Consider the following 27534-nt stretch of genomic DNA (forward strand, 5'->3'; position numbering starts at 1 on the left):
CTCCAATGCATGAAAGTGAAAAGTGAAAGTGAAGTCACTCAGTCGTGTCCGACTCTTCATGACCCTGTGGACTGCAGCCTACCAGGCTCCTCTGTCCATGGGATTTTACAGGCAAGAGTACTGGAGTGGGTTGCCATTGCCTTCTCCAGCCATCACCAAAACAATCAATAGATATCAAAAGTTTTAGAGAATATGGGAAAAGGAACCACTGGAACACTCTTGGGGAATGTAAATTATTGGTGTAACCACTATGGAAATCAGTATGGTGGTTCCATAGAAACCTAAAATATGATCCAGCAATTCTACTCCTGGGTATGTATTCAAAAAAAGTGAAAACACTAATTTGAAAAGATACATATGCTCCAGAGTTCATAGCAATACTGTTACAATATCTCACATGGGGAAACAACTCAAACTTCCCTCTACATATGAATCAATTAAGAAGATACAATATATGTATACACACAGTGGAATATTACTCAGACATAAAAATGAGATACTACCATTTGCAGGGAAATGGATGGATCTAGAGAATATTATGCTTAGTGAAAGAAGTTCGGGCAGAGGAATAAGTCAGACAGAGGAAAACAAATACTGTATTAACTCAGTTATATGAAAACTCTAAAAATTATAAAGTGAATTCATATGCAAGACAGAAAGATTTAGAAAACAATCTTTTGGTTATCAAAGGAGATAACAAAGGGGAGGGACCAATTAGTGCCACTGGATTAGCAGATGCAAACTACTGTTTATAAAGTAGATGAGCAATAAGGATATACTATATAGCATGGTGAATTATTTATTATGGTGTAATAATTTTTAATGGAGTATAATCTTTAAAACTACTGAATCATTATGCTCTACACTCAAAACTAACACAATATTGAAAATCAAATATAGCTGAATATAAAAAAAAAAGTAAAAATTTGGAACCTACCTGATTCTGAAAATGGTGATATGGAAGTAAAATCTATACAAGTAAGATATGCAAAAAAAAGTCAATAACAAAAAAAATTTGACTACATGTTTGATGATGGAAAGGCCCAGTGTTGTTTAGAGTGTGAAGACAGGATATGTTTGGATTTAGGTATCTACAGATAGAGAAACATTTATAAATATGTAGCTATAAAACAAGATTTCTATTCTTAACAATATTGACAGTTTGGACAAGACTGTTTCTTGTTGGGGGCTTCTTGTGCCCTGCAGAATCATCAGCATCTTTGGCTTCTAAAAATGAGTTTGCAAATATTCAAGAAAGGAGGTAGGAGTAGTCTTATGGCAGAGGCAAATGATTTAAGAAAGAAGAGAGAGAAAAGGGGCAAAATTTTTCTACATTGCTTCTCACATTTTTAATATAAGATATATATTAAATGATAGGAAATTTTGAAAATGAGTATCTGTTTAGAGACACATGATTCTACTGAAAAATTCTCTGGCAGAGCAAATTAAAATGATGCTCTTTAAATATCCCCAAAATAACTAGCTACTTTAGGCAAATTATCAATTGTCAAAAGTGACCGGCACATAATGGTTGCTTACATATTTGTTGTCTATGTCAGGGAATGAATGGTATGTTCTGCCAATTACTGACAGTATATAAAGGTCCACGGGAAGGAGAAGACACACACACTTCAGAAACATCCTCTTGCAGTCCACCTGAATCCTCTTCCCTTGACAACATGTGTTGTAACTACTACGGCAACTCCTGTGGCTATGGCTGCGGAAACAGATATAGCTGTGGATTCAGCCCCTACTATAGCTGCGGATATGGAACCAGATATGGCTGTGGATACGGCTCAGGATACGGCTGTGGATATGGGACTGGCTGTGGATATGGTTCAGGATACGGCTGTGGATTTAGCCCCTCTTATGGCTGTAGTTATGGAACCAGGTGTGGCTGTGGATATGGCTCTGGCTACCACAGCTACGGGCCAGTCTGCTACAGGAGATGTTATTCTTCTTGCTGCTAGAACGTCACCAGCTAAAACACAGTTTATGTCTGAAACCACACATCTAAGATAATGCAGATTCAAGGACTGAAAAGTCATGGTGTCTATATGCAAGAAATTACCTGCAAGACAGAGCTTGAACCTTTGACTACCCATTTCTAGATCGGCAACTTTGAGGCCTGAAGCTCCATGGTGGTATCATCTGTCTTTTTTCCAAATGTTAACCTTTACTCCCTTAATCTCTGACTCTCTGTAGTAATGATCCTAATACCCTACTATTGGGGAAATCCCTTGTTATCAATAAAAATGGTTCATTGTTTCTAACAAATCTCTGTGTATTTGCATCATCTTTGTTTTGAGGTATTATGGCCTCTGCTGAATACTGAGCAAATGTGAAGTTGAACTTTGAAGTCCTTCTTGGCATAAGCATTTCTTTTTATACCTGCATCAGAAATAATGTCTTTCCCACCTATTTCTTGTTTTTCACATACTTAGGCACTCACATATATAAGCACAAATCTCAGTATTTCAGGACTGTGCTTTTCAAATCTCTCTGTGTCTGGGATGGAGCTAGAGGTGAAAGAGGAGGAGGAATGATACTTTATTCAGGAAGTTAAAGCAAATTCCAAAATAGAGAAGAGGTGGCTTGAGTACTTAAAGGAATAATGGAAAGGAAGGGAAATTTCCCAGCATATATGAGAAAAAGAAGCAGAGATAGGTGTCAAGCACATGAGACTAAAGAACTGAAGAATGCATGTAAAAGTCAAAACATTATATCATATCATCTGCTTTTGATGGAAATGCAAATGTATTTGCTTGTATATATTGATGTTGAAATTGATTTCAATCACTTAGTTGATAAATAATTTTGAGTAGTTTTGAAAGGGTCTCATCTTAGACACTGAAGACAAAGTAGAAAAATTATAGAAACATTTCCTTCTCTCACAGTGTTTACATTCTAGTAGGTGAAGAATAAAAAAAATTAAAAAAATAATACAATTTCAAACTGATAGTTGGGATGTGGGAATAAAACAGTTTAGTTGTAAAGAGTGTAAGGATTGAAGCATTAAAGAGTATTTCAAGGAGATGTTTTGACCGTGTGATATCTCACATCAATTCTAAAGAAAGATTCAAAAGGATAGTAGCAAATGTAAAGGGGGAAAAGGAGTCCACGAAGTTTTGGAAGAAAATGATTTACTAAGCATGTATGAGAAAGCTGAGTGCTGAAAAATTGATGCTTTTGAACTGTGGTGTTGGAGAAGACTCTTGAGAGTCCCTTGGACTGCAAGGAGATCCAACCAGTCCATCCTGAAAGAGATCAGCCCTGGATGTTCATTGGAAGGACTGATGTTGAAGCTGAAACTCCAATACATTGGCCACCTCATGCGAAGAGTTGACTCATTTGAAAAGACCCTGATGCTTGGAGGGATTGGGGGCAGGAGGAGAAGGGGACGACAGAGGATGAGATGGCTGGATGGCGTCACTGACTCGATGGGCATGAGTTTGAGTAGACTCCAGGAGTTTGTGATGGATAGGGAGGCCTGGCGTGTTGCGATTCATGGGGTCGCTGAGCGACTGACTGAACTGAACTGAACTGAAGCTTGTATGAGATAGCTTACATAGCCAGTAAAGAGTCTTCACAAACTAACTCTTAGTTCAGTTCAGTTCAGTTGCTCAGTCTTGTCCGACTCTATGTGACCCTATGAATCAGCACGCCAGGACTCCCTGTCCATCACAAACTCCTGGAGTTTACTCAAACTCATGCCCATCGAGTCGGTGATGCCATCCAACCATCACATCCTCTGTCGTCCTCTTCTCCTCCTGCCCCCAATTGCTCCCAGCATCAGGGTCTTTTCCATTGAGTCAACTGTTTTCATGAGGTGGCCAAAGTATTGGAGTTTCAGCTTCAGCATCAGTCCTTCCAATGAACATCCAGGACTGATCTCCTTCAGGATGGACTGGTTGGATCTCCTTGCAGTCCAAGGGACTCTCAAGAGTCTTGTCCAACACCACAGTCGAAAAGCATCAAGTTTTCGGCTCTCAGCTTTCTTCACAGTCCAAATCTTACGTCCATACATGACCACTGGAGAAACCATAGCCTTGACCAGATGAATCTTTGTTGGCAAAGTAATGTCTCTGCTTTTTAATATGCTATCTAGGTTGGTCATAACTTTCCTTCCAAGGAGTAAGCGTCTTTTAATTTCATGGCTGCTGTCACCATCTGCAGCGATTTTGGAGACCAGAAAAATAAAGTCTGACACTGTTTCCACTGTCACCCCATCTATTTCTCATGAGGTGATGGGACCAGATGCCATGATCATAGTTTTCTGAATGTTAAGCTTTAAGACAACTTTTTCACACTCCTCTTTCACTTTCATCAAGAGGCTTTTTAGTTCCTCTTCACTCTCTGCCATGAGGGTGGTGTCCTCTGCATATCTGAGGTTATTGATATTTCTCCTGGCAATCTTGATTCCAGCTTGTGCTTCTTCCAGCCCAGCGTTTCTCATGATGTACTCTGCTTATAATTTAAATAAGCAGGGTGACAATATACAGCCTTGACATACTCCGTTTCCTATTTGGAACCAGTCTGTTGTTCCATGTCCAGTTCTAACTGTTGCTTCCTGACCTGCATACAGGTTTCTCAAGAGGTGCGTCAGGTGGTCTGGTATTCCCATCTCTTTCAGAATTTTCCACAGTTTATTGTGATCCACACAGTCGAAGGTTTTGGCTTAGTCAATAAAGCAGAAATAGATGTTTTTCTGGAACTCTCTTGGTTTTTCGATGATCCAGCAGATGTTGGCAATTTGATCTCTGGTTCCTCAGCCTTTTCTAAAACCAGCTTGAACAGCTGGAAGTTCTCGGTTCACGTATTGCTGAAGCCTGGCTTGGAGAATTTTGAGCATTACTTTACTAGCATGTGAGATGAGTGCAATTGTGCGGTAGTTTGAGCACTCTTTGAGATTGCCTTTCTTAGGGATTGGAATGAAAACTGACCTTTTCCAGTCCTGTGGCCACTGCTGAGCTTTCCAAATTTGCTGGCATATTGAGTGTACCATTTTCACAGCATCATCTTTCAGGATTTGAAATAGCTCAACTGGAATTCCATCACATCCCTTAGTTTTGTTCGTAGTGATGCTTTCTAAGGCCCACTTGACTTCACATTCCAGGATGTCTGCTCTACGTGAGTGATCACACCATTGTGATTATCTGGGTCATGAAGATCTTTTTTGTACAGTTCTTCTGTGTATTCTTGCCACCTCTTCTTAATATCTTCTGCTTCTGTTGGGTCCATAGCATTTCTAACTAGACTAACTCTTAACATACTTTCAAAATCTGAAACATGGTGATTACCTTAGTTAAAGAGGGCTTCCTTGGTGGCTCAGACAGGAAAGAATCTGCCTGCAGGGCAGACCTGGGGCCAGTCCTTGGATTGGGAAGATCCCCTGCAGAAGGCAATGACTATCCAACCCAATTTTCCTGTCTGAAGTATTCCATGGATAGAGGAGCCTGCGGGCTACACTCCATGGGGTTGCAAAAAGCTGGACACAGCTGGGCCACTAACCCTTTCATACTTTCACTAGTTAAAGAACACAAGACATTCAGCTCAGTGAAATGACAAAATAATGATAATCAATCAAAATATCTATTAGTTTATAAATGAGACACAAATATTTGAATAGAAATTTGACTTAATCTATCAATTTTTTATTAGAGAAATATTAATTGAGCCCAACATATGTGCAAGGTATTATAATCAGAGTTGGTTATTCCATGATGCACAGAATAGAGGTGGTTCTGCAGTCATCATTAGGTTTGGAGAGACTTGAGTGAAAAGGTTTAGAAATAATGCAATAAAGATGAAAACTTTTCAGTAAACCAGGGGAATTGTGGCCAGAAATTCTGCTTTGGCAGTGGCATTGAAAATAAAGTGTCTACTGTAGAGAATTTGTGAGGCAAACTTAAAATTTCAAATTCCAAGGAGGACAGGAAAGGTAAAAAAACTGAAGCATAATGACAACTGGAATGAGGATATATTTTCTTAATGCCTGTCATTTGTGATTAAACATGGCAGAGTCATAAAATTATACCAGTGATCAATAGTAAAAAAAAAAAAAATGGTTGAATGATTTCTCAACTGAAGGAAAAATGCCTAATATTGAAAATTCTCAGAAAATGAAATCAGAAGCTTGATGAAATTTCCTTCTGAAGGCATTCAATAAAGTATTGGACTACCACTCATCTCACTGTTGTTGAAATTTGAGTGTACAATAGAAGACTTCATGGTTCTTATCATGAAAAATAACAAGTATTGGAATCTGCTTGATTATGAAAGATAGTGGTATACCTAGGCAAGTGAGATAAGCAAAAATAACACCCCACCCAACTTTAATATAGAAAAAGCAAGAGAGTTCCGGAAAAACATCTACTTCTGCTTTATTGACTATGCCAAAGCCTTGACTGTGTGGATCACAACAAATTGTGGAAAATTCTTCAAGAGATGGGAATACCAGACCACCTTGCCTGCCTCCTGTGAAATCTGTATGCAGGTGAAGAAGCAACATTTAGAACTGGACATGGAAAAATGAACTGGTTCCAAATTGTGAAAGGAGTAAGTTAAGACTGTATACTGTTACCCTGCTTATGTAACTTCTAAGCAGAGTACATCATGCAAAATGTTAGGCTGGATGAAGCACAAGCTGGAATCAAGATTGCTGGGAGAAATATCAATAACCTCAGATAAGCAGATGACACCTTATGGCAGAAAATAAAGAGGAACTGAAGAGCCTCTTGATGAAAGTGAAAGAGGAGAATGAAAAAACTGGATTAAAACTCAACATTCAAAAAACTAAGATCATGGTATCTGGTCCCATTACTTTATGGCAAATAGATGGGGAAACAATTGAAACAGTGAGAGACTTTATTTTCTTGGGCTCCAAAATCACTGCAGATGATAACTGCAGCCATGAAATTAAAAGACTCTTGCTCCTTGGAAGAAAAGCTATGACCAACCTAGACAGCATATTAAAAAGCAGAGACATTACTTTGCCAACAAATTCTGTCTAATCAAAGCTTTTGATTTTCTAGTAGTCATGTATGGATGTGAGAGTTGGACTATAAAGAAAACTAAATGCCAAAGAATTGATGCTTTTGAACTGTGTTGTTGGAGAAGACTCTCGAGAGTCCCTTGGACTGCAAGGATATCTGACCAGTCCATCCTAAAGGAAATCAGCCCTGAATATTCATTGGAAGGACTGATGCTGAAGCTAAAGCTTCAATACTTTGGCTACCTGATGCAAAGAACTGATTCATTGGAAAATACCCTGATACTGCAAAAGATTGAAGGCAGGAGAAGGGGACAACAGAGGATGAGATGGTTGGATGGCCTCACCAACTCAAGGGACATGAGTTTGAGCAAGCTCTGGGAGTCAATGATGGACAGGGAACCCTGACTTGCTGCAGTCTATGAGGTGGCAAAGAATAGGACATGACTGAGCAACTGAACTGAACTGAGCTGAACTGAAACTTTAAAAAGCTACATATGTTTTTTGGCTGCATGTTTGGCAATAGAAATTTCAGGTGTTTAGTTTAGAGTGAGATGGAAGAGTAGGTTTGGATTTAGACATCTATAGAGAGAGAAACTTACTTGTGAACAGACAGCTATACTATAATGTTTCTATTCTCAGTACTATTGACATTCTGGATTATTTTTCTTTTGGTTATTACATGTTGTTCTGTGCCCTGGAGAATTAGTAGCATGCTTGCTATAACAAGATGCCAATTGGTATTGGGCAATAGGTATCTGGGTGAAGAAGTCTGGCAAGAAATTACAAGGATTCAAGAAAATGGGCAGACATATTTGTTTTCAAGTGATCAGAGGTAGATGTGAAAATAAAGAAGATAAAGTTAAGTGGAATTTTTTTAACATTTCCACCCAAACCTTTTAAAATAAGATATATATTAAATGATAGGAAGTTTTGAAAATGGGCATCTCCTACTGAGCACATGATTCTAGTGAGAAATTTTTTGGCAGAGGAAAATTAAAATGATGCTCTTTAAGTGAAATGAGTCTCCAAAATAAGAAGCTATTTTAAGCAAAGCATCATTGGTCAACAGTGATTGGCTCATAATGTTGCTTCCGTATTTTCTGTCTATGTCAGGGAATGAATGGTATGCTCTGCCAATTACTGACAGTATATAAAGGTCCAAGGGAAGGAGAAGACACACACACTTCAGAAACATCCTCTTGCAGTCCACCTGAATCCTCTTCCCTTGACAACATGTGTTGTAACTACTACGGCAACTCCTGTGGCTATGGCTGTGGAAACAGATATAGCTGTGGACTCAGCCCCTACTATGGCTGTGGATATGGAGCTAGATATGGCTGTGGATATGGCTCAGGATACAGCTGTGGCTATAGAACAGGATATGGCTGTGGATACGGCTCAGGATATGGCTCAGGATATGGCTGTGGATATGGCTGTGGATACGGTTCAGGATACAGCTGTGGATTTAGCCCTTATTATGGCTGTGGCTATGGAACCAGATATGGCTGTGGCTATGGCTCTGGCTATGGCAGCTACTGGCCAGTTTGCTACAGGAGATGCTATTCTGCTTGCTGCTAGAACATCACCGTCTAAACCCTTTTTGCTTCTGAGATGAAGCATCTAAAGATAATGCCGATTCAAGGATTTATAACCCATGATTTCCACTTGCAAGAAATTACATGCCTGACAGAGGCTTTGACCTGCAAATACCCTTTTAGATTGGCATCTTTGAGCCCTGAATCTTCTTGATAGTATCTCTGACTCTTTTGCAAATGTTAGTCTTTATTCTCTGAATCTCTGTTATGACTGTATTGATGATCCTAACAAAATCACTTGTTCTCAATAAAAATGGTTCATTGTTTCTATCAAATCTCAGTGTACTTGCTTGTGAATTAGTCTTTTTCCAGGCATTGTAGACTCAGTTGAAAACTGGGCAAACATGATGCATGAAGTTTGAGTTCTTATTTGATATAATGCAAACATTTCTTTTCATATCTTCATCAGAAATGATGTCTTCTCCACGTGTTTCCTGTATCTCATGTACTCAGGCACTCACATACCCAAGCACAAATCTCCCAGTATTTCAGAACTGTGCTTTGTAAATCCCACTGTGTCTAGGATGGAACTAAAGGGGAAAGAGGAAGAAGAATGACACTTTATTCAGGAAGTTAATGCGAAGTCCAAGGTAGACAAAAGATGACCTGAGTGCTTAAAAGAAAGGAAGAGATACTTTCCAGGTTAATGAGAATTAGAATTAGACATAGGAATTAAGAACATGAGAATAAAGAACTAAGCAACAGAAAAGTAATAATAGAAATGTATTTATATTGTCTGCTTTGATGGAATTGCCTGTGAAGTTGCATATGCTGAGGTTGAGGAAATTAATTTCAATCACTTAACTGACAAATAGTTTTGAGTATTTTTGAAAAGGTCTCAAATTAGACAGTGAAGACAATGTAGGTAACTTAAAGACAAGCCTCTTGCTTTCACAGTGTTTATGTTCCAACATGTGAATATAGAAAAACAAACAGCAAAAATAATTCAGATAATTTGAGACTGACAATTGGAGTGGAGGGAATAAAATAGCTAAATGTGAAAAAGAGTAAAAGTTGAAGTATTAGAGAGTTTGCTCAGGGAGGTATTTTGAACTTGTGACAAATGAGCTGATGTCAATTGCAAAGCAAGGACAGTAGCAAGTGTAAATGGGAGAAAATTTATAAAGTTTTGTAACAATATGATTTGTTAGTTATGTATGAGATAATTCACACATCTAGAAAAGTGTTTTCACAAAGTAACTCTTTGAAGGTATACCTTCAAAATCTGAAATATTGCAACTCCCTTAATCAAAGAACACTTGAGACACTCAGCTTTAGGAAAATGAGAAAATGATAATAATATATTAAAATATCTTACAGTTTATAATTGCTACATAAATGTTTGACTTCATCTGTTTTTGTTGGAGAAATATTGATTAAGTGCAAATTATGTGCTAGGCACTATTCTCAGTGATGTACAAAAAAGATATTGTTTCTGTTGTTTTGGATCTAGACATTTGAATGAAAGGTATTAGAATTAGTGCAATAAATATAGAAGACCTTTCAATAATTCAGAGATATTGTGGACAGAAAGTGTGTGCTGTCAGTAGTATTGAAAAGTGAAGTGTCTATGTCAGAGAAATCTGTGATGATGACAGAAAAGAAAAGAAATTGAAGAATGATAAAAATTGGAATAAATGTATATTTTCTTTATGACTATTATTAGGGATTAAACATAGCAGGGGGATCAGATTAGACCAGTGACTAATACGAGAAAAAAATAGGTAGAAAGATTTTTCCACTGGAAAAAAAAATTGTCTAATAAAGAATATTCTTAGAAAATGAAATCAGGAGCTTGGTGAAAATTCCTGTTGAAGGCATTCCATAGACTACTGGGTCATAACTCAATTTTTTTTTTTTTTGCTGAAATGTGAGTGTTGAGTAGAAGGAATCATCCTTGAGTTTACAGTTCATTCCACCTCGGATTTGCACCGTTGTTACTGTACTTTGTTGCTGTTCTTTAGCCCCTTGGTCGTGTCCAGCTGTTTGTGATGCCATGAATTGCACCTTGCCAGGCTTCCCTGGGCTTCACTATCCCTCTGAGCTTCCTCAAACTCACGTCCATTGAGTCAGTGAGGCCATCCAACCATCTCACCCTCTGTCAACCACTTCTCTTTTTGCACTCAATCTTTCCCAGCATCAGGGTCTTTTACAATGAGTTACTATAATCCATTACTTTAATTTTGGTAAGAAATGAAAGAGGAATAGTAACAAGTGATACCACAGACACACAAAAGATCATAAGAGAAAGTTAACAATTATATGCTAACAAATTAGACAGTCTAGAGAAAACAGACAAATTTCTAGAAATTTGTCTAGAAATACACAATCCCAAGATTGAATCAAGAAGGAAGGAATAGACAATTTGAACAGACTGATGACTAGAAGTGAAATTGAATCTGTACTTTGAAAACCTTCTAGCAAGCAAAAGGTCCAAGACTGGAGGGCTTCACAGGGGAATTCTATCAAATATAAAAGAAGAAATAAACCTATCATTCTCATACTATTCCAAAGAATTGAGGATGAGGGAACACTTCCAAATTCATTCTACAAGGCCACCATTACGCTAGTATCAAATCCAGAAAAAGAGACTACAGAAAAGAGAAAATGATAGTCCAATATCTTCAATGAATATTGATACAAAAATTCTCAACAAAATATTAACAAATAAAATTCAACAATATGAAAAGGATCAAATACCATGACTGAGTTGGATTTATTTGAGACTCACAAGGTTGGATCAATGTGTGTGATACACCACATTAACAACAACAACAAAAAGACAAAAACCATAGGATCATTTGATAGATGCAGAAAACGCATTTGAAAAGGTCAACATCCATTCATGATGAAAACTCTTGTCATAGTGGGTGTAGAAGAAAAATATCACAGCCTAGTCAAAGCTGCTCATTTATGGCAAACCCACAGCCAACATAATAGTCAGTATTGAAAAGTTTAAAGCCTTCCTGCTAAGTTCAGAAACATGACAATCATGCTCACGCTCACCACTTCTACTTAAGATAGAACTGGGAGTTCTAGCTACAGCAGTCAGACAAGAAAAAGCAATAAAAACATCCCGATTGGAAAGGAAGAGGTGACACTCACTATTTGCACATGATACGGTCCTTTATAGTTCAGTGCAGGCACTCAGTCTTGTCCGACTCTTTGTGACCCCATGGACTACAGTGCACCAGGCCTCCCTGTCCATCACCAACTCCCAGAGCTTGCTCAAACTCATGTCCATCGCGTTGGTGATGCCATCCAACCATCTCATCTTCTGTCGTCCCCTTCCCCTCCTGCCTTCTCTCTTTCCCAGCATCAGGGTCTTTTCCAGTGAGTCAGTTCTTTGCATCAGGTGGCCAAAGTATTGGAGTTTCAGCTTTAGCATCAGTCTTTTCTTTTTCTTTTTTTTAGCATCAGTCTTTTCAATGAATATTCAGGACTGATTTCCTTTAGGACTGACTGGTTTGATTTCCAAGCAGTCCAAGAGACTCTCAAGAGTCTTCTCCAACACCACAGTTCAAAAATATCAATTCTTCTGTGCTCAGCTTTCTTTATGACACAACACTCACATCCATACATGACTACTGGAGAAACCATAGCTTTGACTAGACGAACATTTGTTGGCAAAGAAATGTCTCTGCTTTTTAATATGCTGTCTAGGTTGGTCATAGCTTTTCTTTCAAGGAGCAAGCATCTTTTAATTTCATGGCTGCAGTCAACACCTGCAGTGATTTTGCAATTTCTATAGAGAACTCAAGTCTCCACCTTCAAACCATAAATAACTAATAAATTGAGTAACCTGCATGATACAAGATTAATATACAGAAATCTGCTGTTTCTATATCTTATAATAAGACATTCAGAAGAGAAAGTAAAATGAATCTCATATAAAACTGCATCAAAAAATACCTAGGAATAAACCTAGACACAGAGATGAAAGACCTATACTCTGAAAACTATAAAACTTTCATTAACAAAATTGCAAATTATATAAAAAAATGAAAATATACCCTATGTCTTTAGATAGGAAGGATTAATATTAAATATGGGCATACTACCAAAAGATTTAATGTAATCTCCATCAGAATAACTATGACATTTTTCACAATAATAGAACAAACTTTTTTTTAATTCACAAAATTAGAATAGATAATCTTAAAATTCATAGAAAAATAATCTTAAAACTAGAACAGCAAAAGATCCCCAATTTCCAAAGAACTCTTCAGAATAAAGGACAAAACTGGACAACCCTCCAAAAGTTCAGACAATACTACAGTGTGGTGTTTGCCCCAAAATAGGGCTTCCCAAGTGTTGCCGTGGTATGGGCTGCCAATACAGGAGACTCAAGAGACATGGGTTTGATCCCTGGGTCTGGAAGATCCCTTGGAGTAGGAAATGGAAAACCACTCCAGTATTCTTGCCTGGAACATTCCATGCACAGAGGAGCCTGGTGGGCTACAGTCCATGGGGTCTCAAAGAGTCAGACGTGATTGAGAACACATATGCACACACAGACATAGGTTAGTGGAACAGAGTACGGAGGCCAGAAATAATGCCATACATCTATAATCCATTATTATATGACAAACAAGGCAAGAACATACAATGGAGAAAAGACAGTCTCTTCAGCAAGTGCTACAGGGAAAACTGGAGACCTATATGTAAAAGGAGGAGATTAGAAAATTGCCTCATACCGTATACAGAAATAAACTCAAAATGGGCCAAAGACCTAAATGTAAGACCTGAAAATATAAAACTCTCAGAAGAAAACATAAAGGATCACTCTTTGACATAAATTGTAGCAACTTTTTTGGATCCATCTCCTAAGGCAAAATAATTAAAAGTTAAAATAAACAAATGGGACATAATTACACTTAAAAGGTTTTGCACAGCAAAAGGAAGTAGCTGAAAAATGAAAAGGCAGCCTATGAACTGGAAGAATATATTTGCAAATGATGTGACTGACAAGCTGTTAATATCCAAATTAGATAAATAGCTCACATGGCTCAAACAAAACAAACCAAAACAAACAAACAAAACAACCCAGACAAAAAATCCGTTATTTGGGCACTTGACTCTATTGAGACAATTCTTTGGCAGTGAAAATTCAAATGATGCTCTTTAAATAAAGCTGGAATCACCAAAATAGCAAGCTCATTTTAAAGAAACCATTAGTGATTGTCAACACTGACTGGTGTATAATGTTGCTTACATACTTGTTGTCTATGTCAGGGAATGAATGGTATGCTCTGCCAATTACTGACAGTATATAAAGGTCCAAGGGAAGGAGAAGACACACACTCTTCAGAAACATCCTCTTGCAGTCCACCTGAATCCACTCGCCTTGACAACATGTGTTGTAACTACTACGGCAACTCCTGTGGCTATGGCTGTGGAAACAGATATAGCTGTGGATTGAGACCCTATTATGGCTGTGGTTATGGTGTTGGCTGTGGATATGGCTCAGGATACAGCTGTGGATTCAGCCCCTATTATGGCTGTGGATACAGCTCCCCGTATGGCTGTGGTTATGGGATAAGATATGGCTGTGGATATGGTCCCTACTTTGGCTATGGATATGGCTCTGGCTATTACAGTTACCGGCCAGTCTGCTACGGGTATTATTCTTCTTGCTGCTAGAGCATCACCATCCAAGCCTTCTGAAATAACAACACATCTAAAGATAATGCTGATTCAAGGATTTTTAAGCTACATTTCTATATCTAAGAAATTACATGCCTGACAGAGACTTTGACCTCCAGCCGCCCATTTTTAGATTGACATCCTTGAAGCCTGAAGTTCCATGATAGCACCTGGTCATTTCCCTAGAGTTAACCTTTATCGTCTTAATCTGTGACTCTTTTATGGCTGTGTTGATGATCGTAGCATCATACAGTGGGGGAAATCTCTTATTCTCAATAAAAATGGTTCATTTCTTCTAACAAATCTCTGTGTACTTGTTTGTGAATTAGTTTTTCTGACCTCTCTTGAAGATTGGGCTAATAGGTTGCCTGAACCTTAAGTTCTTCTTTAATATAATACAAATGTTTCTTCTTATACCTGTGTTAGAAATAATATCTTCTCCACTTATTTCTTATATTCTACACACTCACTCATTCACATACCCATGCACAGATCTCACAATATTTCAGAACCATGCTTGGAAAATAACCTTTTGTCCAGGTTGGAGCTGCAGAAGAAAGAGAAGGATGGATGACACTTATTCAGGATGTTAACATAAAGTCTAAGGCAGAGAAGAGGTGGCCTGAGTGCTTAAAGGAGTACTAGAATGAAAAAGATACTTTCCAGAATTAGTGAAAAATTACAAGCAGACCTAGGTGTTAAAGTACACAAGGAAAGAAAAAAAAACTAGAAAAAGATAAACTAGAATAAAATATTTTATCATATCATCTTCTTTTGATGAAATTGGAAATATATTTGTTTTCATATATTTATTGAGATTGAAGAAATTTATTTCAGTCACTTAATTGACAAATACTTTTGAGTAGTATTGAAAGGCTCTCATACCAAACAGTGAAGACACAGTAGGAAAATTATAGACAAGTTTTCTGTCCTCACAGTCTTTACTTTCTCGTACATGAAGATAAAAATAAACAGCAAAAAATAAGGCAAATTCAGGCTGATAATTGAATGGAGGAAATAAAATGAATTAATAAGAAAGACAGTGTATCAAAATGCCAACAGAGATCCATATAGTCAAAGCTATGGTTTTTCCAGTAGTCATGAATGAATGTGAGAGTTGAACCATAAAGAAGACTTAGCACTGAAAAACTGGTGCTTTTGAACTGTAGTTCTGGAGAAGACTTTTGAGAGTCCCTTGGGCAGCAAGGAGACCTAACTAGTCAATCCTAAAGGGAAATCAACCCTGAATATTTACTGGAAGGACTGATGCTGAAAATGAAACTCCAGTTCTTTGCCCACCTGATATGAAGAGGTGACTCACTGGAAAAGACCCTGATGCAGGGAAAGAGTAGGGGCAGGAGAGGGGGGTGATAGAGGATGAAAGAGTTGGATGGCATCACTGACTCGATGGACATAAGTTTGAACAAACTCTGGGAGATAGTGAAGGACAGGGAAGTCTGACATGCTACAATTCATGGGGTCACAAAGAGTGGGACATGACTTATTGACTGAACAACAAAAACAGTGAAAAAGAAAGAGTAAGGATTGAACTATCTCTAGGAGGTGTTTGAAGTTGTGAGAAATGAGCTGACACCAACTGAAGAGAAAGATTAGAAAGATCAATAGCAAGTGTCAGCAGGAAGAGTCAATTAAGTTTTGGGTTTGATAAGGTAGGGCTACATTTTTCAGGTGGAAAAGAATAAAGTCTAGTGGCTCAGTAAGATTCTCTAATGCATTAACTGGAGCATATATAAAAAATGGGATTAAAAAGTGCAGTCAAATCACTGACTCAGAGAACCTATTACTCTGTTGGATTCTGACTTTAGTGGTTTTTATGACCTTCCTGAATGCTAACATTTAGAACCTATAGCAAAAAAGCCTCTTCACACTCAGTTCAGTTCAGTTCAAACACTTGTCATTTCTGACCCTTTGCAACCCCATGGACTGCAGCTTGCCAGGCCTCCCTGTCCATCACCAACTCCTGGAGTTTACTCAAACACATGTCTATTGAGTCGGTGACGCCATCCAACCATCTCATCCTCTGTCATCCCCTTCTCCTGTCTTCAATCTCTTCCAGCATCAGGGTCTTTTCAAATGAGTCTGTTCTTTGCAACAGGTGGCCAAAGTATTGGAGTTTCAGCTTCAACATCAGTCCTTCCAATGAATATTCAGGGTTGATCTCCTTTAGGATGGACTGGTTGGATCTCCTTGCAGTCCAAGGGACTCTCAAGAGTCTTCTCCAACACCACGGTTCAAAAGCATCAATTCATCAGTGCTCAGCTTTCTTTAAGGTCCAACTCACATCCATACATGACTACTGGAAAAACCACAGATTTGACTAAATGGACATTTGTCAGTAAAGTAATCTCTCTGCTTTTTAATATGATGTCTAGGTTGGTCATAGCTTTTCTTCCAAGGAGCAAGCATCTTTTTATTTCTTGGCTGCAGTCACCATCTGCAGTGATTTTGGAGCCAAAAAAATAAAGTCTGGAACTGCTTCCACTGTTTCCTCATCTATTTGCCATGAAGTGATAGGACCAGATGCCATGATCTTAGTTTTTGGAATGTTGAGCTTTAAGCAAACTTTTTCACTCTCCTCTTTCACTTTCTTCAAGAGACTTTTTAGTTCCTCTTCACTTTCTGCCATAAGGGTGGTGTCATCTGTATAGCTGAGGTCATTGATATTTCTCTGGCAGTCTTGATTCTAGCTTGTGCTTCTTCTAGTTCAGCGTTTCTCTTGATGTACTCTGCATAGAAGTTAAATAAGCAGGGTGACCATATACAGCCTTGGTGTACTCCTTTTCCTATTTGGAACCAGTCTGTTGTTCCATGTCCAGTTCTAACTGTTGTTTTCTGACCTGCATACAGGTTTCTCAAGAGGCAGGTCAGGTGGTCTGGTATTCCTATCTCTTTCAGAATTTTCCACAGTTTATTGTGATCCACACAGTCAAAGGGTTTGGCATAGTCAATAAAGCAGAAGTAGATGTTTTCTGAAACTCTCTTGCTTTTTCAATGACTCAGTGGATGTTGACAATTTGATCTCTGGTTCCTCTGCCTTTTCTAAAACCAGCTTGAACATCTGGAAGTTCTTGTATTGCTGAAGCAAGTCTTCTTAGAACTGTTCAATTTCAGCTTCTTTTGCATTAGTGTTTGGGATATAGACTTGGATTACAGTGATACTGAATGGTTGACCTTGGAAATGAACGGAGATCATTCTGTCATTTTTGAGATTTTACCCAAGTACTGCATTTCAGCCTCTTTTGTTGACTATGATGGCTACTCCATTTCTTCTAAGAGATTCTTGCCCCTAGTAGTAGATATAATGGTCATCTGAATTAAATTAGCCCATTCCCATCCATTTTTGTTCACTGATTCCTAAAACGTTGATGTTCACTCTTGCCATCCCCTGTTTCAGTTCACTTCAGTTCAGTCGCTCAGTTGTGTCTGACTTTTTGTGACCCAATGGACTACAGCATGCCAGGCTTTCCTGCCCATCACCAGCTCCTGGAGCTTATTCAATCTCATGTCCATCGAGTTGGTGATGTCATCCAACCATCTTATCCTTTGTCATCCCCTTCTCCTCCTGCCTTCACTCTTTCCCACCATCAGGGTCTTTACCAATGAGTCAGGTCTTTGCACCAGGTGGCCAAATTATTGGAGCTTCAGCTTCAGCATCAGTCCTTCCAATGAATATTCAGGACTGATTTCAATCACTTCCGATTTACCTTGATTCATGAACAAAACATTCCAGGTTCCTATGCAATATTGTTCCTTACAGCATCTGTCTTTACTTCTATCACCAATCACATTCACAGCTGGGCGTTCTTTTCTCTTTGGCTCTGTCTCTTCATTCTTTCTGGAGTTATTTCTCCACTCTTCTCCAGGAGCATATTGGGCACCTACTGACCTGGGGAGGTCTTCTTTCAGTGTCCTGTATTTTTGCCTTTCCATACTGTTCATGGTGTTCTCAAGGCAAGAATACTGAGTGGTTTGCCAGTCCCTTCTCCAGGGGACCATGTTTTTTTTCCAAACTCTCCACTATGACCAATCCACCCTGGGTGGCCCTACATGGCATGGCTCATAGTTTCATTGAGTCTGTTTCTAACTGTTGTTTCTTGACCTGCATATAGATTTCTCAGGAGGCAGGTAAGGTGGTCTGGTATTCCCACTTCTTTAAGAATTTTCCACAGTTTTTTGTGATCCACATAGTCAAAGACTTTGGCATAGTCAATAAATCTTGAGTCAGTAGCAATCAAGTTTCAACTGGCAGAGATGAGGATATTTCTTTCTCATCTGCATGTCACTCATAAGTACACAAAATCTGGTGTTGAGGTCCTTGAACCTAGGAGACCCCACAAAATGGCCCACACCAGGGAAACTGGACCTGTTGTCAAAGTCAACTCCAGAGTGAAGTTACACTCAGGATATAATTTTTCCAAGTGATGAAGAAACTGGTTCTTTCAAGAGCTGTACAGTTTTCACAGCTGAAACATTTGTTAAGTCTGATCTGAGGACAAGACTATGCTCTGGGTTACACTAAGGTTAGTCTTACAAGCAGAGGAAGAGGATTTCAACACTTAAAGCTCTTTGAAAAATCTAATTTGTTTCCTTATATTCCTTATCATCAAAGATATGCCTAAAATAAAGAAGAATGTAATTTAGTAGGTGTGTATAAAATAATTTATGTATCCAGAAAAGGGTCTATCTTTTATTAGGCATGTATGAAATAATTTATATATCCAGAGAAAGGTTTTCATAAACTAACACTTAATATGGCTTTGGCATCTGAAATATTAGGACTATCACTCCTAGAGAATTTGATACTATTAGCTTGAGTGAAATGAGAAAATAACAATAATGTTAGAAGAGACAGGGATGATAAAATTAGAGAAAATGTGTGTGTATGTGAGTAGTATGAGTTTAATGAATGTCAGGAAAATGAAGATTTGGCTTCACATACATTATCATATTGGGCTTCCCAGGTGCTGCTAGTAATAAAGTATCCAGCTGCCAATGCTGAAGACACAAGAGATGTATGTTCAATTCCTGGCTTGGGAAGAAACCCCTGGAGTAGGAAATGGCAACCCTCTCCAATATTTTTTGCCTGGAAAAATCCCATGGACAGGTGGGCTACAGTCCTTGGGGCTGCAAAGAGTCAGACACAACTGAGTACACACACATACACATACACATCTAATCATATTATAGCAGAAAGGAAAGACCATTGCCATGAATGAGTTCTTTCCGTAGTCAGGAAATGATTCAAACTTTAATGCTCCTATAAGAGGAAACACAAAATCCTTTTCTTTGGTGAGCTACTGCATACTGTAGAGGTTCTAAATTGCAAAGCCCATTATTTGTTCTTTCAGTCAGTTAGCAAGCCTTAAGGTTCATCTTGTAGATATGTACTATCATTTGGCATTGGGCACAGAGATACAACGGAGAAGGCAATGGCACCCAACTCCAGTACTCTTGCCTGGAAAATCCCATGGACGGAGGAGCCTTGTAGGCTGCAGTCCATTGGGTCGCTGAGTCGGACACGACTGAGCGACTTCACTTTCATTTTTCACTTTCATGCATTGGAGAAGGAAATGGCAACCCACTTCAGTGTTCTTGCCTGGAGAATCCCAGGGAGGGGCGAGCCTGGTGGGCTGCTGTCTATGGGATCGCACAGAGTTGGACATGACTGAAGCGACTTAGCAGCAACACAGAGATACAAAGCACATTGTTCCTTCTAAGAATTCAAAATGTTCATTGGATACAAAATAGTAAATCATAGGTTCATATTATAGCAGGTATATTTGCAGGTGTTATGGGGCAACTGAAGAAGAACTCAAGGGGGAAGCCTAAATCAGCCTGAATGTCAGAAGAGAAAGTTAGCTAAGAGTCATAAATTGCTTCCAAAGGAGAAGGGTATATGAGCAGAGCTGTAAAAGATGAGTTGAAATTGGTCAGTTATGTAAGAAGGAAAATAGAATTCAAGGCAGAGAAATTTAGAAAAAGAAATGAATAAATTGCCCACTTATTTCTAGAGAAGTAATCATTACTGGAAAAGTTATAATCAACAGCTATAAAGGAGTCTTTAAATTTTCTCACACTTCTCAGCCCAGTATCATAGCCACTAGAGATATATCTGTGTTTGAGCACTTGAGAATGTTGCTAAGTGCAAAATGAAAGGGGCTATTAAGTGTAAAGTACAAGCCAGGTTTCAAGGATGTAGTGTAAAAATATTATGAAGGCTATATTAAAATATTGGTTAGGTATCAAATAATATTTGCATGTATTAGTTTAAATAAAATATGCTATAAAATTAATTTACCTGTTTCTTTTAATTTTTTAAAATGTGACTCCAGGACAATTAAAAATTCTATACATATTTCATAGTATATATTTCACTCTACCATGTAGTTTTAGGAGGTCTCAGCAAGCTGGCCCAGAGAGAACTGTAGATCTGAATAGAAGCCACCAGGAAAGGTGAGACAATCTAGCCACGTTATCAAGGTACAGGCAGTGGATGGTTCTGAACCAGTAAGACCACGGTATTCAGTGCAAAAGACTTCAGGGGTGTTCCCAGTAAAGAAAAGTTCTCATCTGAGATAATTTCTTCAGGAAGGAGAAATGCCTGCTTCACACCACACACAATAGAAACTCCATATTTATTAAAATTCTAAACATGAAATTTAAATTTTAAAGTACTAGAAGGTGGTATAGACTTTTAGAAATTTTGTAACCTATAAAATTGTTCTGTGTTGACTACAACATTGTTCTGTGTTCAGAAATCTTAAGCTTATTTTCATTTCTATGTTCTTTGGCACAGGAAACATTGTCTTTAACTGTACTCCCTTGCAATAATACATCATTTCTTCAAGGACATACAGGTGATCATACTTAACATAAGAAGGCTGTATAGACAGCAATTCAGTCCATATTCCAGAGTTACACTATTTATGCTCCAGCATGAGCTCTATCAGTTACTAACTATGTAATTGATCACAGGCACATTCCCTAACTTCTCTGAGCCTCACTATACTCAAAGGTAGAATGGCAAATAGTGCTATATCAGGATTGTTGAGAGTACTAGATTAAATAAAATATGCAAAGTTATACCACTGTAAGAACTCAGTATATTTTTGTTGTTATATTTATTATTAGGTTGCTTAATATGAAATTGCTAATATTTAATCACCTTTGTTGTTCATTTGCCCAGTCATGTCCAACTCTTTGTGACCCCATGGAATGCAGCATGTCAGGCCTCTAGGTCCCTCACCATCTCCCGAAGTTTGCCCAAGTTCATGTCCATTGCATTGGAGGTGGCATCCAGCCATTCCATCCTCTGATACCATCTTCTCCTTCTGCTATCAATCTTTTCCAGCATTAGGATCTTTTCCTATGAGTCAGCTCCCCAAAATACTGGATCTTCGGCTGACAAAATACTGGAGTTTCAGCTTCAGCATCAGTCCTTCCAACGAGTATTCAGGGTTGATTTCCCTTAAAATTGATTGGTTTGATCTCCTTGCTATCCAAGGAGTCTTGCTGTCTCAGGAGTCTTCTCCAGCACCACAGTTCAAAAGCATCAATTCTTTGACTCTCCACCTTCTTTATGGTCAGCTCTCATAATCATACATGATGGCTGGGAAGACCATACCCTTGACTATACAGATCTTTCTTGGCAGAGTAATGTCTCTGCTTTTCAACACACTGTCTAGGTCTGTCATAGCTTTCCTGCCAAGAAGCAAATGTTTTCTGATTCCATGGTTGCAGTCACCATCTGCAGTGACTTTAGATGCCACGAAGAGGAAAACTGTCACTACTGCCACCTTTTCCCCCTCTATTTTCCATGAAGTAATGGGGCTGGCTGCCATGATCTTAGTTTTTTTAATATAAGCTAGCTCTTTCCCTGTAACCTACAAAAATGGCAATTTTATATGACTCAATCTTAGATATTATTCTTATTGTCAATATCTTGAAAATCCCAGAACTTTAATCAATAATTTCAATTTTCTGTCAAATAACTAGGCACGCTTCTATTAGATGTTTTGTTTATATGTCATATATACATATTCCATAGTCATATACTCTAACATACACCATGATACCAAATAAAGTGAAATAATGTTTGTCATTGTGTTAGTAATAAGTTAGTGGATTTGGACTGTGAATCTTAATTGTGGAAATGGAAATGCTGATATCAGGTAAACAAGGAATAGGCCACTTTTGTGGTTATATGTCTGAGAGGAGAGACCAGTTAAAGTATGTTTATATTTTGGCTTTATAAATTCAATGTTCATGTAGGATACAAGAAGACTACAAGTACTGAAGTCAAGATTCAACCACCCATGGTTAAATAACATCAGTATTTCTAAAATCCCTTGAAACTTGAATGAGATTGCAGGCTTGAGAAGAGTAAGATCGGAAGATGGATGGATAGATTGTTATTCTTGAAGAAATAAAACTACTTCTTAGGAGTTAGATGAATGAGTAGTCTCATTCAAACATTCGCTGAACTCCTCATAAAGGACATTTCACTATGTGTTAAGAACAGAGACCTAAAATATTTCACCCCTGCTTTCTAAAGTATGGAAAAGACAAAAAAAAGTCCTACAAGTTACAAAGATCAGAATACTGTTATATTTATACACCAGAGTGGGAAATTAGAGGGAGAAATCAGAGGTGAGGTCAGGACCGAGAGGAAGTAGAGAGAAAATTCAGGAATCTTTCTAAAAAGGAAACAGACCTCTTTTAAAAATGAATAGAAGTTGGTTAATTATAGTTGAAAAGAAATATCATTCCTGACAAGGGAAAGAGAAAGGATTCATTTTGGAAAATGTCCATAAGTCAGAATCTTATTGCAATAGCTATCAATTATCCTGGAGGAAATGTTATCACTAGTGGGCTTAAGTTGTAAGGTGGGTGCTGAGAATTCTCAGATGACCCCCAATTACACACTCTTGTATGATCCCCTCCTCTTTCATGCAGGAAGAAGGATCTGTAACTTGCCTCTAACCTTGGCAAAGATGATGGGGTATCACTCCTGCAATTATGTTTAGGGTTGGTAGATAAAACACATCATGGATAAATTTGAATTTCAGATTTAAAAAATTGTTAAAACTGTTTGCAATTCTGTTTATTTATTCATTTTTTTTTAGTTATTTAGATATCTGATTTAAAAAAAATTTGTCTGTCTCCCCTACTAGAGCTCATCACATAAATCAAAAAAGATCTAGTTACATGCAAAGATATGGATGAGTATTTTTCTAAGATACTGTCTTTGGAGTAATTTACAACAGGCTTCCCTATTGTTCTTTAAACTATCTGGTAAATGATGTGGTTGACTTGATGACCTGGATGTCATATCTGCATATCAGCAGAGACTAGGCGATACCAAGAGTAGACCCCTTTGGAGTAGAAGTGAAAGGGAGAGAGGTACTATCAACCATACTTGATGGGAGAGACATGTAAACAAAACATTGAAATGCATTTTAATTAAGACTTGAAGTGACATTGGGAATAATGAAAGATTCTGAAGCGTGTGGGTATTTTATGAGTAATTTCACAATGAAATGAGATAGATCACCACAAAAAAAGCAATAAGCTCCTTGTTACAGCAAATATTCAAGCTTCCAGTGATTAGAAATAATGACTATATCATAACAAAGAAGAATAAATATTCAATCTTGGTAATGAATTACCTGTGGACTTTGAATAAATTTCCAAACCTCTTTGTACCTGGTTTTCTTATTAAAAGTTACCTATCACTTTCACACTTTTATTATGATCAAATAGATTAAAATGTCTGAATGAAATTTGTGATTTATTACAAAACATCCAACAGTGTTATTGTAAAGGATAGTTTTTGCATTTCTTGTTCTGGTTTGAACTAAATGACCACATAGAACTGATAAAAATTTACTGAGAACTGGCTCTTGGGATAAAAATGAATTATCAGAGTATTATACTCACAAGTATGTGGGCTCACAGGAACTCTATAAACTAGAAACTTTGAGAATTTCTCTAAAGAGCAGTGTTGTGTGCCAAAAAAAATTTCTTACAAGTAATTAGTAAGCTAGTCAATGTAATTAGTCAAGCTCATCTTAATAGTTGCATTCTCAAACATAAACTCGCCTACCTTCTACAAAGCCTTGTTACATAAAATACCTCTTTGGAATCATGTGTTCAGATGATTGGATAATTGATGAAAATTTTCTTTATAGAATTGTAATTGACTCAAGTCAATGCCTGGATGACAAAAAAATAAACATGGTTCCCCAATAAAACTGGAGACTTCATAATATGGATTTATTTAAGACAGTTGCCATAGCTTTCTAAAGACAGTCCTCTCATTATCAATGGACAGGAATGGTTTGCAAACACTAGGTATTAAATAAACATTTGTTGCTTGAATCATAAAATTGATGGTGTGCTCTGGTCCTTCCTGTCAGTCAGTATATAAATGATCTAACATTTAAATGTTAGAAAAATTCTTCTTCACCTCTACTAAAACCTCACCATCTGCCATCATGTGTTACAACTGTTATGGGAACTCCTGTGGTGGTTATTTTGGCTGTAGATATTTCCGTGGCTTTGACTGTGGCTCTGGCTGTGGTTATAGCTATGGTTATAGTTATAGTTATGACTGTGGCTCTGTCTGTGGTTGCTACATCTACTGACCATTTTTCTACAGAAGATGCTATTCCTCTTGCAGACAGAATAACAACCTGGAATATTCTATGCTTCTGAAATATTTAAAGATTAATGCTTCCCCCCATCTGCCCCAGCTATAGATGCTCTCTATCTTATCATCTCTAAATTCAAGTAAGTGTTGAACACCCCCTGTGTTTACTTTAAATAATTTTTTTGCTATTGAGGAATTTTATGAATGCTTCCATTATGTTACCTGAAGACAGAAGATTTGATTCTGATTATGTCCAAAATGCAAATTCTTGGTTATCTATTCTATAGTTTTGTGTTGTCCATGAGCATAAATACTCCATAGTTGGAAGAAACAAATTTCACTTAGTCCTGCAAGTAATTGTGACTTTTGGGCCAGAATCATTAATGATATTAATATGTGTGGCCTTGCTAAAATATTAGGAGACCGTTAACTTAGCTAACGTGTGCTAACTTGGCCTTGTCTGGCTTGCCTTCAGTCCAACTGTGCATGCTCATTTGTTAAGTTTTGTCTGACTCTTTGTGATCCCATGAACTGTAGCCCACCAGATTCCATGGCATTTCATAGGCAAGAATACTGGCATGAGTTGCTATTTCCTTTTCCAGGGTATCTTCCTGACCCAGGAAATTGAACCCGCATCTCCTGCATTGGCAGGTGGGATCTTTACCACTGAGCCATCAGAGAAGTCCAAGCTTAGCATTAGGATTATTTATTTCTTCATCCACTATTTATTTAGTGTTTATTCTTTCACTAATATCACATGGGTTTGTTTACTGCACAGTTGTAGTAAATCTCAATATTAGGTAGTGTAGACTTCCAACTTGGTTCTTTTCCAAAATCATTTTTGGCTATTCTAATTCGTTTTCCACCTACATGTTAAAATCAGCTTGTCAGTATCTACAAATATAACCTGCTGAGGTTTTAGTTGCTATTGAATTGAATCTATAGATAAATTTTGGGGGAATAGACAACATAATAATATTGCATTTTTCAATCCATAAAACATAGCATGTGCTGTGATGTGCTAAGTCACTCAGTCATGTCCGACTCTTTGCAACCCTGTGGACTGTAGCCTGCCAAGCTCCTCTGTTCATAGGATTCTCTAGAAGAATACTAGCGTGGGTTGCCATGCCCTCCTCCAGGAGATCTTTTTGACCTAAGAACTAACCTGCTGTCTCTTATGTCTCCTGCATTGGCAGGTGGGTTCTTGACCACTAGTGTCACCTGGGAAGCCTAAATATAGCATATCTCTGCATATAACTAGATCTTTTTTTGATTTCTGTGGTGGGCTCTATTAGACAAAATTTTTTTAAATTAGATATCTAAATAACTAAATAAAAATGAATAATCAGACAGAACTACAAACAGTTTTAACAATTATTAATAAACTTGACTTGCGTAAAAAGCCATATGATCTGCCAAAACCTATGCAAGAAGAAATAGGTGATATTAATAAGAATTTGAATCAATAATTAATAACCTTCCAAGTCAAAAAGCACCATACCCAGATGAGTTCACTGGCAAATTCTATAAAACATTTATACTAATTTTCTACAACCACTTTCTGAAGATAGAAGCAGAAAAAAGACTGTCTAATTCATTCTGTGAAGTCAACGTTACCCTAATGCCTAAATCAGAGAAAGATATTACAAGGCAGGAAAGCTACAAACCAGTATCTTAAACAAACATGAATGCAAAACTTTTCACCAAAATATTAAAAAATTGAATTCTTCAATGTGTACAAGTAACTATACACCATGACCAAGAGTGATTTGTACAATAACGCATGTCTTGGTTCAACATCAAAAAATCAATTAATGCAATCCATCACATCAACAGCTTAAATGACATGAACTTTTCAATAGATGAAGAAAAATCATCTGACAAAATCCATCACCCATTCATGATAAAAGTTTCAGTAACCCAGAATAAAGAATATCAACTTGATTAAAATACAATATCCACAAAGAACTACAGCTAACATCTTACTTAATGGGAGAGCATATAAGCATTCTCACTAAGATCAGAAACAAGGCAAGAATGGCCTATCTCACTACTCTTTTTCAACATCATACTGGAAGTATGAAACTACCTTTTCTATGGATAACATTATTGCCTATATAGGAAATTTGAAAAAGATCAACAATCTCCTGTTAAAAAGAAGAAATTAAACCAAGGTTGCAGCATATAAAGCTAATACAAAGAAGCCGATTAATTTTCTACGTATCAAAAATGAACACATACCATTTGAAATTAAAAACATAATACCACTTACAATAGCAGCCACTAAAATAGAAGATTTGAATACAAATGTTAAAAAAAAATTGTATAAGATCTATATGAGGAACCCACCAAACTCTGATGAAAGAAGTCAAGGAAGAACTAAAGTCAAGAGATATTATTCCATGTTCACAGATAAGAAGACTCATTATTGTCAAGGTGTCAGTCCTTCCAATGAATATCCAGGGTTATCCTTTAGGATTGACTGGTTTGATCTCCTTGCTGTCCTAGGGACTCTCAAGTGTTCCATCCCTGGGTTGGGAAGATTCCCTGGAGGAGGGCAGGGCAACCCACTCCAGTATTCTTGCTTGAAGAGTCCTGGACAGAGAAGCCTGGCAGGCTACAGTCCA

General features: G+C 37.6%; 2 protein-coding genes across 2 annotated transcripts; both read left to right on the forward strand.

Annotated features, from left to right (window-relative positions):
* Positions 1-1644: 1644 nt before the first annotated feature.
* LOC122687400 (keratin-associated protein 21-1-like) lies at positions 1645-2263 on the forward strand. The gene has a single exon (XM_043892878.1). The coding sequence runs from the start codon at positions 1680-1682 to the stop codon at positions 1968-1970; it is 291 nt and encodes a 96-aa protein (XP_043748813.1). The 5' UTR covers positions 1645-1679; the 3' UTR covers positions 1971-2263.
* Positions 2264-8188: 5925 nt separating this feature from the next.
* On the forward strand, positions 8189-14525 carry LOC122687491 (keratin-associated protein 21-1-like). The gene is made up of 2 exons (XM_043893026.1): positions 8189-8516; positions 14060-14525. The coding sequence occupies exons 1-2, from the start codon at positions 8228-8230 to the stop codon at positions 14230-14232; spliced, it is 462 nt and encodes a 153-aa protein (XP_043748961.1). The 5' UTR covers positions 8189-8227; the 3' UTR covers positions 14233-14525.
* Positions 14526-27534: the final 13009 nt, after the last annotated feature.

Source organism: Cervus elaphus, chromosome 31 (genome assembly GCF_910594005.1).
Source record: "Cervus elaphus chromosome 31, mCerEla1.1, whole genome shotgun sequence".
Taxonomy (NCBI): Eukaryota; Metazoa; Chordata; class Mammalia; order Artiodactyla; family Cervidae; genus Cervus; species Cervus elaphus.

Excerpts from the sequence above, each read along its gene's own strand:
- LOC122687400 (XM_043892878.1), top strand. The coding sequence starts at position 1,680 with ATGTGTTGTAACTACTACGGCAACTCCTGTGGCTATGGCTGCGGAAAC.
- LOC122687491 (XM_043893026.1), top strand. The coding sequence starts at position 8,228 with ATGTGTTGTAACTACTACGGCAACTCCTGTGGCTATGGCTGTGGAAAC. Across the intron at positions 8,517-14,059 it reads TGGCTGTGGCTATGGCTCTG|GATACAGCTGTGGATTCAGC; the intron begins GCTATGGCAGCT and ends GATATGGCTCAG.